The 13213-nt window shown below is 37.6% G+C and overlaps 1 protein-coding gene across 1 annotated transcript; it reads right to left on the bottom strand.

The window, feature by feature from the left end:
* Nucleotides 1–414: 414 nt before the first annotated feature.
* LOC145102884 (glycylpeptide N-tetradecanoyltransferase 1-like) lies at nt 415–2463 on the bottom strand. The gene is made up of 2 exons (XM_079040386.1): nt 2268–2463; nt 415–1987 (listed from the first exon to the last, which is right to left on the bottom strand). Exon 2 carries the CDS (start codon nt 1958–1960, stop codon nt 647–649), a length of 1314 nt encoding a protein of 437 aa, XP_078896512.1. The 5' UTR covers nt 1961–1987; nt 2268–2463; the 3' UTR covers nt 415–646.
* Nucleotides 2464–13213: the final 10750 nt, after the last annotated feature.

The following is a 13213-nucleotide window of genomic DNA, read 5'->3' as shown; positions in this document are numbered from 1 at the left end:
TATGTACTAAAGAAAAAGTATACATTAAAAACAAAAAAACAATTTCCCCCCTAAATGGTCAATAAAATGAATCCAATACCAATATGTAAGCAATTCAGGTGAAACAGAAACTAGGAAGTACTTCAAAAAGTTAACAGAAAATGGTATTGGCAAGATCTGAATATGACCTCAACTGAAACAGAAACTAGGAAGTACTTCAAAAATAATCCAACACTCAACCAAATACTTTAAAAGATAAAACATTATAAGGGTACCCGATAAGCATGAGATTTAACAAAAAAAAAAAAAAAAAAAAAAAAAAGACTAACACCCACGAAAACTTACATCAACATGATTCAAAAGAAACCAATGATATAATTTACCAAGACTCAATTCCATGATATCGATTGACATGGACAACCAAAGCAAGAATCATATAAAAGAAGATTTTCTGTTAATGAATCAACACATGTCATCAAGTTCTAAAAACATACCCAATTACCATAAAAACATGATCTGAAATCACAACGTATATCAAAATGCAAACAAGTTTTCAGGATACCAAGTACCTTTCAACTCCTGTGAAAAATCAAGAAAACTGATTAAGAAAAAGAAGTTCACCAGGCAAAACAGGAATTGATGATTCCATTCCAGAGATCCCACAACACTACAAGAGAACAAGCCCAAGCTCTGAAGGTCTCAGTGGTTGATTTAACCGATAATTGTACAGATAATAGTGCAATTGCCCATCACCAGGTCCAAACTTCAGCTCCTTCAAAATACTTTCATTTTCCATAACATCTAAAGCATTAAAAACATCATAACCCTTCTTCTTAGCCACAATAAGAGCATCATTCATCAACTGAAGCATTGGAGTTTTAGTAGACACATTGTAGTATGAATACGCAGCTTTCAAAGTTGAGTAATTCTGGTTTCCAAGAATCGTTGAAGGAAGTGTATAAAAACTACAGAAATCAGTCACATCACGTGTGTCACTACTTTCCACCAAAAAACTATCCACTACATCCTCTTTAGGAAGCAACCAATGTTCCACATCATTTTCATCAAAGTCAGGAGCAACTATGAATTGCTTCAAATATTCCCTAAGCAAACGGGTAACTGCAGGAACATCATGGAGCTCCATTTTTCTAAACCCGGGTGTGATTGGTGAATCTGGTAACTTGTAAAGCTTAATGGTTCTACTCATGGTCATTCTAGCACCAAGTCTTGAAAACCCAACATCAATTAGCTTTTTAGGGTTCAAAGATCTGTGCCAGTATTGACAAGTGGAGATAGGTGTAGGTAAAATCACACCAGCAGTATAAGCAGCTTGCCATATGTTTTCCATGTGAACTCTTCTTGTGACTTCTTTAATCATCACTGGGGCGAGTCTTTTTGATCTAAGTTTCTTATGAACACAGAGGAAATTGATTTCTGCCATGTTAACAACACTGTCTTTAGCTCTGATTTTAGCAGGGACTCCAGTTATGAAAGCTACTAGCTTTTTTGATGATTTGACTCGAACCCCTATATGCCAACTTCTGTAATACCCTGGAGGACGAAGTGCCCATTGAAGGAAATCTTTTGAGTAGTTAAACCTGAACATGTTTTCATCATCTTCAACGTAGTTGTTAGCAAGGAGATTGTAAACTTCTGCACACATCTCTTTTGTATCCATGTCACAAGTGATCCATTCGTATGGACCTGGGAGATTATAGGGTTCTTGTTTAACTTCTGATAATGGTGTTGGAGGCTCAATTGCGCCTTCTGGTAGGGTTGAGTTTCCAACGTCTTTGAACTGTCCGACTGGTTGAGTTTCCCAAAACTTATGCCGCTTGGAAAGAGTCAGAGACTCCTGAACCTTTTGTGCTATTGCATCAATGGATGCATCGTTCTGGTTGGTTGTAGGGTTTATAGATTCATTAGAGATGTGGTTTTGGTTTTCAGCAGGTGAATTGGAATTCCCATTGTTATCCGCCATCTCAATTCTCACTAAACCACCAAATAACTGTAAATTTAACTCAAAATTAGGTCATTCAAGAACAGTAAGAGGATACCTTATAAAGATAATCCCGCATCCATTTCGCAGAATCTTTAGTATGTTAATAGAAGTAGAAAATAATCTTCGATTGAAAAAGGAAAACATAAACTACCATACAGAAACATAATCACGCAATTTAACAGCAATCGAGTAAAGAATATTTGTAAATCGAAACTAGCAACACGAATATTGAAATCTACGCAAATTCGGCCGGTAATTCATAGATGGATATGAGGCGAAGATTTACCTCCGATCTTGATTCGTAGATGGTGAAGAAGGATCGCCGGAGCAGCGAGTGAGAAAGATCTAGGTTGTTGGAATCATGTTACGATTGATATAGGGAAAATAGGGAAAGATATATCAGCATCGGACTACACAAAGCTATTGTTGAAGCCTTGAAGGGAAGAAAGAGTGAAAGTAGCAAAACCGTCTGCCTGGAAATAGTTTTTCCAATCACATATAAAAATTGAAAACAAAATCACACAAATAGTCTTAAACTTTATAAAAAGTCACAACTAGTTAAAATTTACATTTTCCTTATATGTTTTTCCTCAAGGTTCTATTTTGTTACAAGATTGATTCTTCCTATTACCAGAATTAGAAATTAGGAGTTAACTCCTTATAAGATAGACAAATTTATCGATGTTGAGTTTTTTGTCGTTTTTTTTTTCTTTCGTTTTATTACACCTTAAAAACACACTGTCATGTCAACCTCACCCACAAACCCCTTGCCTCCCATCTCCAAAGTTGGCAACCCTAACAACCGTCTCTCTTCATCCTAAAGTCACCATAAGAGACATCACCTAACACCACCTTATGTTGTTGGCACCACTCATACCATCTCTCGGTGTTATCTTGTCTCCATTCAACCACCATACACAACCATTTCATTTGTAGATTCAAGCTTCTATCTAGCCTAATATATATGTTTGTAGATTTGGTTGTCGATATCCTTTTGCGTAGTGGTTTGGATTTTGATTTTGTGCTAAAAATCGGGGAAATAATTTACCCATTAGAAATCATACTCTTACATTCTCTATGAATTTTTAGACTCCATAAATTCATGAGGTTCTTACCTCTACTTATCCTGCCTTATTCAAATATTAACTTACATTTTATTTGAATAGCGATCAAAACGGTTTGATTTTCCAATGTTGAGGTTTTAAGGGGGAAGATAACACACATTTATATTTTTTCCATTTTAATCCCGATCGGAATCCCCAAAGACCCTGTTGAGATGTTGGGTCTAAATGAAAAGTTTGAGGAGTTACTCTTTGAGCTCCGTATTGTGGAATGCAACGGAAAAGTTTTTTTTTTGTGTGGATGCCAAAGTTTTTGGGTACAGAAGGTTTTAGGAAATAGAAGAAATGTCGAAGGTAGAAAGGTTTGGAACTTAGCATGCAGAATATTTTCTTAGCAAAGATAAGTTTATTCAAAATGTTTGTAGTTATATTTACTCTTATCTTGGAGAACACATTGACATTGTAGTCGAATCTTCTGTCAGAAGGGTCTATTGGGTTGGATATGAATCCTATGTCATTTAGGTCAACTCCCCTATAAATATCTCATTTATTGTTACCCTAAGAGAGAGAGAGAGAGGAAGAGTGTATATAAGAATTATTATTAGTGTAGTGAAGACGCAACCATTGTATTAACATTCAAATCAATAAAAGAATCTCTCTAGCTTGCATGTATATGTAGCTTGATTAGCAAGTGAACCATGTAAATCCTTGTGTATTGTTTCTTGTGTTGCTCTTTGCATTTTATTGTCATGTTCCACTGTTCAGGAGCATCTTAGTCCTCATAATTAGTATAAGAGTTATGGCTGAAGAAGGAAAGCCATGATTTTGGTTTTGGGAGAATGCAAATTGAATATTACCTATACTAGAAAAAGTTACACCTCCTATTAATTGGTAGAAATTAGAGGCTATGAAGCGGGAAGATTCAGATAATTTAGATCGACAAGCCCTATGTGTCATTAGGTTTTCATTGGAAAAGAATGTTGCTTACAACATTATCAATGAGAAGACAACTTTCAGAATGATCATGACTTCTAACATGTACGAGAAACCTTCTGCAACCAATATTTTTCCTTGATTAGACAGCTTATGAATACGAAGATGAAGGAAGGATAGTCAATGACATACCACATCAACAAGTTCAATTCAATAATGACAGACCACATCAACGAGTTCAATTCAATAATATCAAGATTGATATTTGTTTACATTAGTTTTGATGATGAAGTCCATGCACTGTTGTTGTTATCTTCATTACCATATAGTTGGTATGGAACCGTCACGACTATTAGTAGTTCATCCAAAACTACAATGTTCACATTCTATGGCATTCAAGATTTAATTTTTACTGAAGAAAAGGGGAGAAAACCGAACATAAGAAGTAACGTTAGAGGAAGTCAAGGAAGAAATGGAAATCAAAAAGATGAAAGTATATTGTCTGCTAGAATTACAAAGAAAATAGTCACTTCAAGAATCAGTGTCCAAAACTTTTTGCAGACAAAGGCAAAAAAGGAAGTAAATTTGGCAACATATAGTCTCTAGATTTTCTCATAAAGTCTTGTTTATATGGTATCTATTATAACTTAACGTTAATGAAGACATAAATGGTGGAATCAACTTTAACTTCTTAAGTATGAACCTTAATTCTTATTGTTGCAAACCATAAAAATTAGGAAGAAAACATTTAAACAAAAAAAAAGCAAAATCATAGTGACCATGTAAAATTCAATGCATCATATCGTAATGGGAATATCATGTAACATCCCAATGATGATGTGTTTCCAATTTTAACCCTAAGTATGAAGATTAATTTTATTTTTGACCTTATGTATGAGAAATGTTGCAATTTGGCCCATAGTGGCATTTTTGTAGTTTTAGGGACGAGCTCACGTACGTTGGGCGTATGTAGTGTACGTTGTGCGTACATGCCTGGTCTACAAACCCCAAAAATTAGGGTTTTGACCCCATATAAACACCATTAAATCCCCAATGCTCACTCCCGCACCAACCTCCAACCTTCATTTCGTCCATTGCAACACTAATCTCTTGTGTATGTCCCTTTAAGCTTAAAAGTGTGTTTTTATGGTGCCTTTGAAGCAAGGAGAAGATAGAAGCACCAACTTGGAAGAGCAAGACCTCATAGATCTTGGAACACCTTACCTCCAATCTTCGTTTTGAGGTATAAAGTTCTGAAATTGTTGATCCGATCACTAGATCTTGTTATGTTAAATTTTATGCTTATTAGCTTCATATTCTTGGTTCTTTGGGTATAAGCTACCCTAGACCTAGTGAGTTGTCCTTGTGGACATTTTAGGGTAGTTTGAGTGATAAAAATATGATATTGGCTCTTAGTTCTTCCCCATGCATGAGTTTGGTTGTCTTAATGGCTTAAGATGTTGGGGTTTTTAGTGTTAAGCACTTAATGGTCATGCAAGACCATAAAGTTGGAAATTTTATGATTAAGGACAACATTTGGGACTTGGATCTGTAATTTAGAGGCAAGGGGTTACGTATTAAGCCCTTAATGAGTTGGGAAAGCATCCAACTGCATACATTGGGCGTACCAGATGGTACATAGCACATACACGGTTAAGCCCCGTTTTCTGGTTAGCAATTATGTATGCCCCACGTACGTGGCTTGGTCGACTCGGCTGGGTTAACTCGACCGGTTTATTGAGTTTTACCAATTTTGACCAAAGAGTATTTTGTCAGATTTGGTACTAATTTAAGTTGGGGAATATTTTGGATAATAAGTATCGGGTAAAGCCGATATTTGGAGCCGAGATTTATTTCAGATTTTGTTCAGACTGAGAGGTGAGTTCTCTCACTATGCCAATGGGTCTAAGGCACCAAGGTCGGCCCACTTATTAAATTCATATATATCCTAGGATGTAGGATTTCTATGATATTTCTATATGTGCTTTGTTTATGTATATGTCGACATATGGACGGTTGGGTTGAGGCCCCGTGCCAGCAAAACCGATATGGTTAGGTTAAGACTTGAAGTCAACATACCCGACATAGTGAGGTTGAGGCCACATGCCAACAAACCTGGATTGTTAGGTTGAGGCCATGTGCCAACAAACCTTGGACGGTTGGGTTGAGGTTTTACTAATCTATGTTGTAAACCAAAAAACCCAGTATGATTGGGTTGAGGTCAAGGACCAACAAACCTTGTATGCATGCTTGTATAGTATATGTATTTGTTTGTGTTGTAGTGTAACATCCCAAAAATAAGACTCAAAATTTCATTTTTAAATTAACAAAACCAGTATTCCAGAAACATCATCATAAAAATTCAGATAAAACAAATGTATCAATCATCACATCATATCAGAGTAAATCAAGAAAATGCGGAACGAGGTGGTGTGTGCTCTGCAATCATCCCGAGCTCTTCCATTTGAAAATCGAAGTACCTGAAACATAGACTGAAAACCGTAAGCATAAATCTTAGTGATTTCCCTAAAAATACCACATACCATACACACATAAATAAACACAAAGTGGGCCCGTCCTGTCATCGGGCCTCGCTCGGCATCGAGCCCCGCTCGGCATACAGATCTGTAAGTCATTGGGCCCCGCCTAATAAACATATAAAACATATAATCATATAAACATGCAAACACATGCGAAAATCAAAAAGATAATAGCATACCGTACAATCATCGAGCCCTGCCCACTAAGTATAACGGTCCCCATCCAAACCCGCCTAACGGGCCCGACCCGCATACAAATCATATACCATAACTAGATACTAGCATACAGAATAACCATCGGGTCCTGCCTAGTAAGCATGCAAGCACATACACATGCAAGAGTCACACAAACATCTAACACCCTACAAAAAAAAACCATGGGCCGACATTGGTGCCTTCGACTCGCTAAACACAGTGAGGAAACTCACCTTGCACTGCCAAATCTCACAGAAAGAATCTTTGGCTGCTGTCCCGCTAAGATCCCGTGTTATCAATCACTAAAATAATAATCCATCAATAATCGGATCCTGACCCACACTAAGTGTGCAAACTAGGGTAAAAGACATTTTTACCCTTTGCCCAACTTAGCCCAAAGCCTAGGCCCAAACCACCAATCTAAAGGCCCAAATTCCAAATAAACACCCAAGGCCCAAATATGACCCAAACCCTTTCATGGGCCTTAAACCAAGGTCCAAAAATATTATTAGCCCAAAAACACTTGAATTATGATTGCCCAACATGGCCCAAGACAGCCAAGCCCACCCTAGCCCAATACAAAAGAAACCCAACATGTTGAGTACGCAGGGCGTACTCAGCCTTTACGCTCATTGTACTGCTTATATGGCTTGTACGCACAACGTACATGCTTGTACGCCCCACATACTCACCAACTTGGCCAACTTTCCCATTTAAGCTCTTAATCGATTAAGACCACGACCCAAGCTCAAATTTGATTTCCTTAAGTGGTTAATCACATAAAGGTGCCAACTTTATGTGCATGTATGGCTTAATGAAGCTCTTAAAGATCCCTAACATAACTTGTTCCTTAAATCACAATCCATGGCCCAAAAGATAAACAATCCCATGGAGCCCAATATATGGTCCAATTTACAATTGGATCCAATCCTTTTGCATGGGCCTTAGCCCATGGCCCAATAATGTTTCTATAGCCTATTGGTCCAATTCCAGATGGTCCACCACGTCCCAAGTTACTAATCCATGAAAGTGACCCAAACTGAGGCCTAAACAATGCAAAGCCCAATTTAGTGAGTACGCCCATCTGTACGCTAAGCGTACAGGCTGCATGGATTGTACGTTGTGCGTACGAGCTTGTACGCCCAACATACTCTCCTTTTAATCCAAAATCCCAAAAAGCACTTAAACCCTAAAGATCTGAGGCTGCAAACACAGATCTGAGTCGAATGAAGTGTCTTAACCCATAAAGTCGACCACTTTGTGGCTTGCATGCCCCCAAATGAACACAAACTTGGAATATGACAACCTACTTCCTTAAAAATGACCAATACTCATGCATGGATGCTTCAAGACCTCTAAGATGGCAACTTTATGAATTAGGGACTCAAATAACACCAAGGGTGGCAGCCCTAAGCTTAAGAAACGACTTTGATTAATAAAGCTTCATCCATGGGACCAAAAGGTCCAAAAACTCAAACGCAAGAGATCTAAGTATTCATAAGGCAAGTTCTGAACTTTATACCTCAAATGAGTGCTAGATGACGATGATGATGTTTTGGATCTTCAAGCTCAAGCTTCATTAACTCTCCTTCACCAACTTCCCTCTTCTATTTTCCAAATCCCCAAGCTACCAAAAATGAACTCCACAAGGTCAAGAACACACAAGGATGATAAGGGTTAGATTTTAGGGTTTCTGAGGTAAGGAGGCCGGGGCAATGGACATAATGACATATTTATATGACTTGAACCCTAAAAATTAGGGTTTTGAGTCAGCACACATACGCTGCAAGTACTAATTAGTACGATGCACATACGTGCATGGCTCCACATTTTCCTTGATCTTATTACGCCCCGCGTACGCTAGGCTTATGCCCAGCGTACGGCTTCAGCTAGCCTAAACACGAAGAGGCCCAACCTCTAAGTCCAAACAACTTCATGGCCCGAAACAAATAAATGCAAGATTAAATAAATTAAAAATACCTTGAAATCACGGATGTTACACAACTGTTGGTCACACCAGAACAAATGCTATCACGATTAAGCTTTGACTTCAATGGAGAACTAACCAGCTAATCCATCCACGTACATTGGGTGTACGCAAGACTGGGACAAACCCTATTTTTTAGGGTTTGTGCCATATTTAAGCATCTTAAACTCACCTCCTGGACATTTTAGACCAGCCTCTATAACTTCTAAACCCTAATCTCACCTTTAGCCTTTGTTTTGGTGCTTTTGAGCTCTTGTGAAGAATTTTGGCGTGTTCTTGTGCATTTTGAAGTGGTAGAAGGAGCTTGAAGATTCATTCCTTAGAGTAGAGCTTAGAGATCTAGAGTTAGCATCATCATTTCGAGCCATTTGAGGTATAAAGATCTTAACTTGACAACTCTTTGTGTAGATCTAGTTTGGGTTTCTTTATGGATTATTTTGGTCCTTTTTGGTTGGTCCTTGTAAAGGTTGTTTCATAAGCTTAGCCCTTAGATATGGACGTTTTAAGGGTCCCTTATGCATAAAAATGCAAGCTTTATGGTGTATCTTGATCCATGCTGTGTTAAGACCTTTGTTAAGCTCTTTTTGAGCTCTTGAGCCCCATTAAGCCATGCATGCACATAAAGTTGCCAACTTTACGTGACAAGTCATCTTTAAGGACAAGATTTGGGAGTTTAGATGAAGGACTTACCGGGTTAAGTTCTTAATGGAGTGAATTGGCACATTGGAGAGAACGTAGGGCGTACCCAGCTGGTAAGATGAGCGTACTAGCCACATATGGAGTACGTTAAGCGTATGAGCTGAGTACGCCCCACATACTCAGCAAATGGACCTTTGGGCTTAGTGTCCTCGGTATTGGGCCATAGTGTGGATTTGGAAGTTTGGGCCTAGTTGGGCTATTAGACCCATGTTTTGGGCTTTGGACTAGCATGCTCGGTAGGTGTTCATTTGGATGGATCGGTTCAATCCGATCTAATTAAGTATATCCAAATGGATTTCGGTTCTCAAAATATGGATCCAAATAGTTCAAACTAAATTCAAATTCGATCCGATCTGATCCAATTACAATTTGTTGGATCGGTTTTTATAATTCGGTTTTCAAAAACCATAACATTTTAAAAGGACATAGATTTATAATATGATCTAATTTTACAGAAGAAGCAAAAAAAAATTAATTACTTGTGATTTAAAATTTATAAACAACCACTAAGAAGACATATTATAGTTTATTATTTAATAGATAAAAAACTTTTGACAGAAAGTACATATTAATATCTTTTATTAGGTAAAATCTTTTGATCTTATTTAAAAAAATTATAAAATTTATAAATAATTATAGATATATTGAAAATAGAAACATAACAAATTGTTATTCAGTTTTTTTGGACTATTCAGTTCTTATTTTATAAACCAAAACCAATCCGAAATCAAAATTAATAATTCGGTTTTGTTGAAAACCAATCCGAATATTTGAACCAAATAGTCCAATCCAAATTGTCAAATTAGACAATTCAGTTTTATCCAAATAGTGAACAACCCTAATGTTCGGCTTCCTTTGATTTTAGGCCCATGATGGGTTCGGGACCAATTTGGAAGATTGGGCTATATATATATATATATATATATATATATATATATATATATATATATATATATATATATATATATATATATATATATATTGCGCTTTAGGATTTGGGTCATTATATGGTTAAGTTGGGCCTTGGTTTTAGGCCAAGTTAGATAAAGGGTAAATTGGTCTTTTACCCTGATTATGATCAAAATAGCTTAAACTTTTGGTTATGAGTCGGAATCCAATTAATAATTGGATGTTATTGGTTATGATAGCATGGGGATTTTCCGGGCCAACAGTCAAAGATTCATTCGGGCGATTCAACAGTTTGAGGTGAGTTTCCTCACTGTGTTTTGCGGGTCGAAGGTACTAATGCTGACCCATGGTTTATTATGTTAGGAGGCTAGATGTCCGTGTGACTCTTGCATGTGTTATGTGTTGGTGTGCTTACCTGGCAAGACCCGATGTCGGGTGTGGATCGATGACTGTATTTTATGCTATTATCTTTGTGATTATCGCATTTGTTCGTATGATTATATGTTTTTATATATATATATATATATATATATATATATATATATATATATATACATATATACATATCGGGGCCTGATGACTGACAAATCTGTATACCGAGCGGGGCTCGATATCGGTCAGGGCCCGATGTCGGGCGAGGCCCTGTGAAGGGCGGTGCCCAATATGTGTTTATTATGTATGGTATGTGGTAGTTTGGAGAACTCACTAATCTTGTAATATTCCAAAATTCTAGACCAAAACTTTCATTTTTGATATAACGATTCATAAAACAATTTATAGAAAACATCATCAAGTTATTTCATTTCATAAAACCATAGATCAGATGTCTCAAAAGCATGTCATAAGGTAGTAACAATGTTAGAGTACAAATCCCAAGAATCTCATATGTGGAAAATCAGGTATGTGATGCGCTGCTACCGTATCGCCTCCTTTCCCTTCGAAGAAGAGGGATCTGAAACAAAAACTGAAAACCGTAAGCACAAAGCTTAGTGAGTTCCCCCATCATACCACATAGCATACAACATACATACCGTCTAACATATCCGGGTATTGGACTACCCCTTCGGTCTCTTTCAACCGGTAACTGCCTAACATATCAGGGTGCTGGCTTACCCCTTCGGTCCTGTCGACCAGTACCTAGCCTAGCATATCAGGGTGCTGGCATACCCCTTCAATCCTTTCGACCGGTACCTTGCCTAACATATCAGGGTGCTGGCCTACCCTTTCGTTCCTTTCGACCGATAATGGGGACTATTTTACCCCTTACTTCTACCACATAGCATCCTAGTGTACAAACATATAAGTCATATATTGCTTAGCTTATCCGGGTGCTGGCATACCCCTTCGGCCCTATCGACCGGTATTGGGGTCTATCCTACCCCTCCTACCACTATCACATAACATCATAGCATACTAGCACATAAAACATAACAGATAGTGACATACCAGATAATTATCACAAACACAATCATCTATACTATAACTCTTACTAGTGGGCCGACATTGGTGCCTTCGACCCACTTCTACTGGAAGGTAATGTTAGGTCCAGTATTGTGTTGCGTCTATTGGGCTCGTTAGCTAGTCCAATGTTTATCTCTGGTATGGGCCTGTCCATCCGTGAGTTTTGTAGGGTTTATTATAAATAGATGCTTGCATGCATCCTAGAACGTAATGATTAGAAACGATTAGATAAGCATTTTCAATCATATTCATCGTTCTTGTTTTGTAACCCTAGAATCCTCTACAGCGGAAGTTCTTAGTCGAGCTCTGCTGAGGATTGAGTAATTGAATCATTCGACTCATTGTGATCCATACTTGTGTTTTATTTCACTGCTTTTTATGTTCTTTATTTACCTGTTACAAAGATCTAATCGATCAAAAGAGTTTTTATAACTCATCAATTGGTATCAGAGCGGGAGGCTGTGTAATCGATACACATCTTTTCTGTGAAAGAATTTACGATTAGGGTTATTCCGCATTAACTGATATTTATTGAGCCGTCATTCCATAATTGACGTAACTCAGCATTTATTTGTTTTGCCCTAATATTACATATTACAATTTTGATCTTTCAAATAGGTTAAACGATCAAGCATGGACGAGTCTCAATCTAATCCTATCAACATCTCAAATAGCATTGGTTCAACAACGAAGATTCCTATTCTTTACACCCAAGATTATGAAGTCTGGGCGCATCATTTTGAAGATTATGTCATCGGATCTGAAGATAATGGATATCTTATTTGGGAAGCAATCGTGTCTGGACCATTCGCTCACTCAGGAACATCAAAGATCATCAAAACCCAGAAAGAATATAATGATTTGTTAAAAGATGTAAAAGACGTCGCTCAAGACGAAAAGGAAAAGTTTCAGTGCAATATCAAAGCATTGAGACTAATCCGATTCGCTCTTCAATCTGATACATTTAGGTTAGTGAGTTCCTGCAGTACCGCTAAAGAAATCTGGGATAGGTTGTGAGAGCTTTATTCCACAGATGAAGATTTGGAACATTCCATTCAGACGTTGCTTTTATCTGAGTTCGGTGAATTTAAGCAGAATACTGATGAAACTGCTACTCAGACGTTCGATCGCTTCAATCATCTTCTTAGCAAGATGATCAAACATGATATAGAAAGGAAGCTGATTGAACAGAAGGGTACCTTTTTGAATGGCCTAAGATCCGAGTGGAGAGCTGTCGTGTCCATAGTCAAAGCTCATGAGCAGTTCAAATCTTATTCGCTGGCAAAGCTGGTGGGAATCTTGAAATCTCAAGAAAAGATTGTCATGCAAGAGAAGAATGTTGTTTCAAGTTTGGGGTCCTTGGCCCTCCTGTCCAAAAGCAAAAATGTGGTAGAAGATGAAGATCTGAACCTAGAAGACTATGATCTTACTTCTGAAGATTATGCAA

The sequence above is a fragment of the Lactuca serriola genome, chromosome 4 (assembly GCF_051521515.1).
Source record: "Lactuca serriola cultivar US96UC23 chromosome 4, Lser_US96UC23_V15, whole genome shotgun sequence".
Classification (NCBI taxonomy): Eukaryota; Viridiplantae; Streptophyta; class Magnoliopsida; order Asterales; family Asteraceae; genus Lactuca; species Lactuca serriola.
Note: the sequence above shows the minus strand (reverse complement) of the source record. Positions and strands in the feature narration are given on the sequence as shown.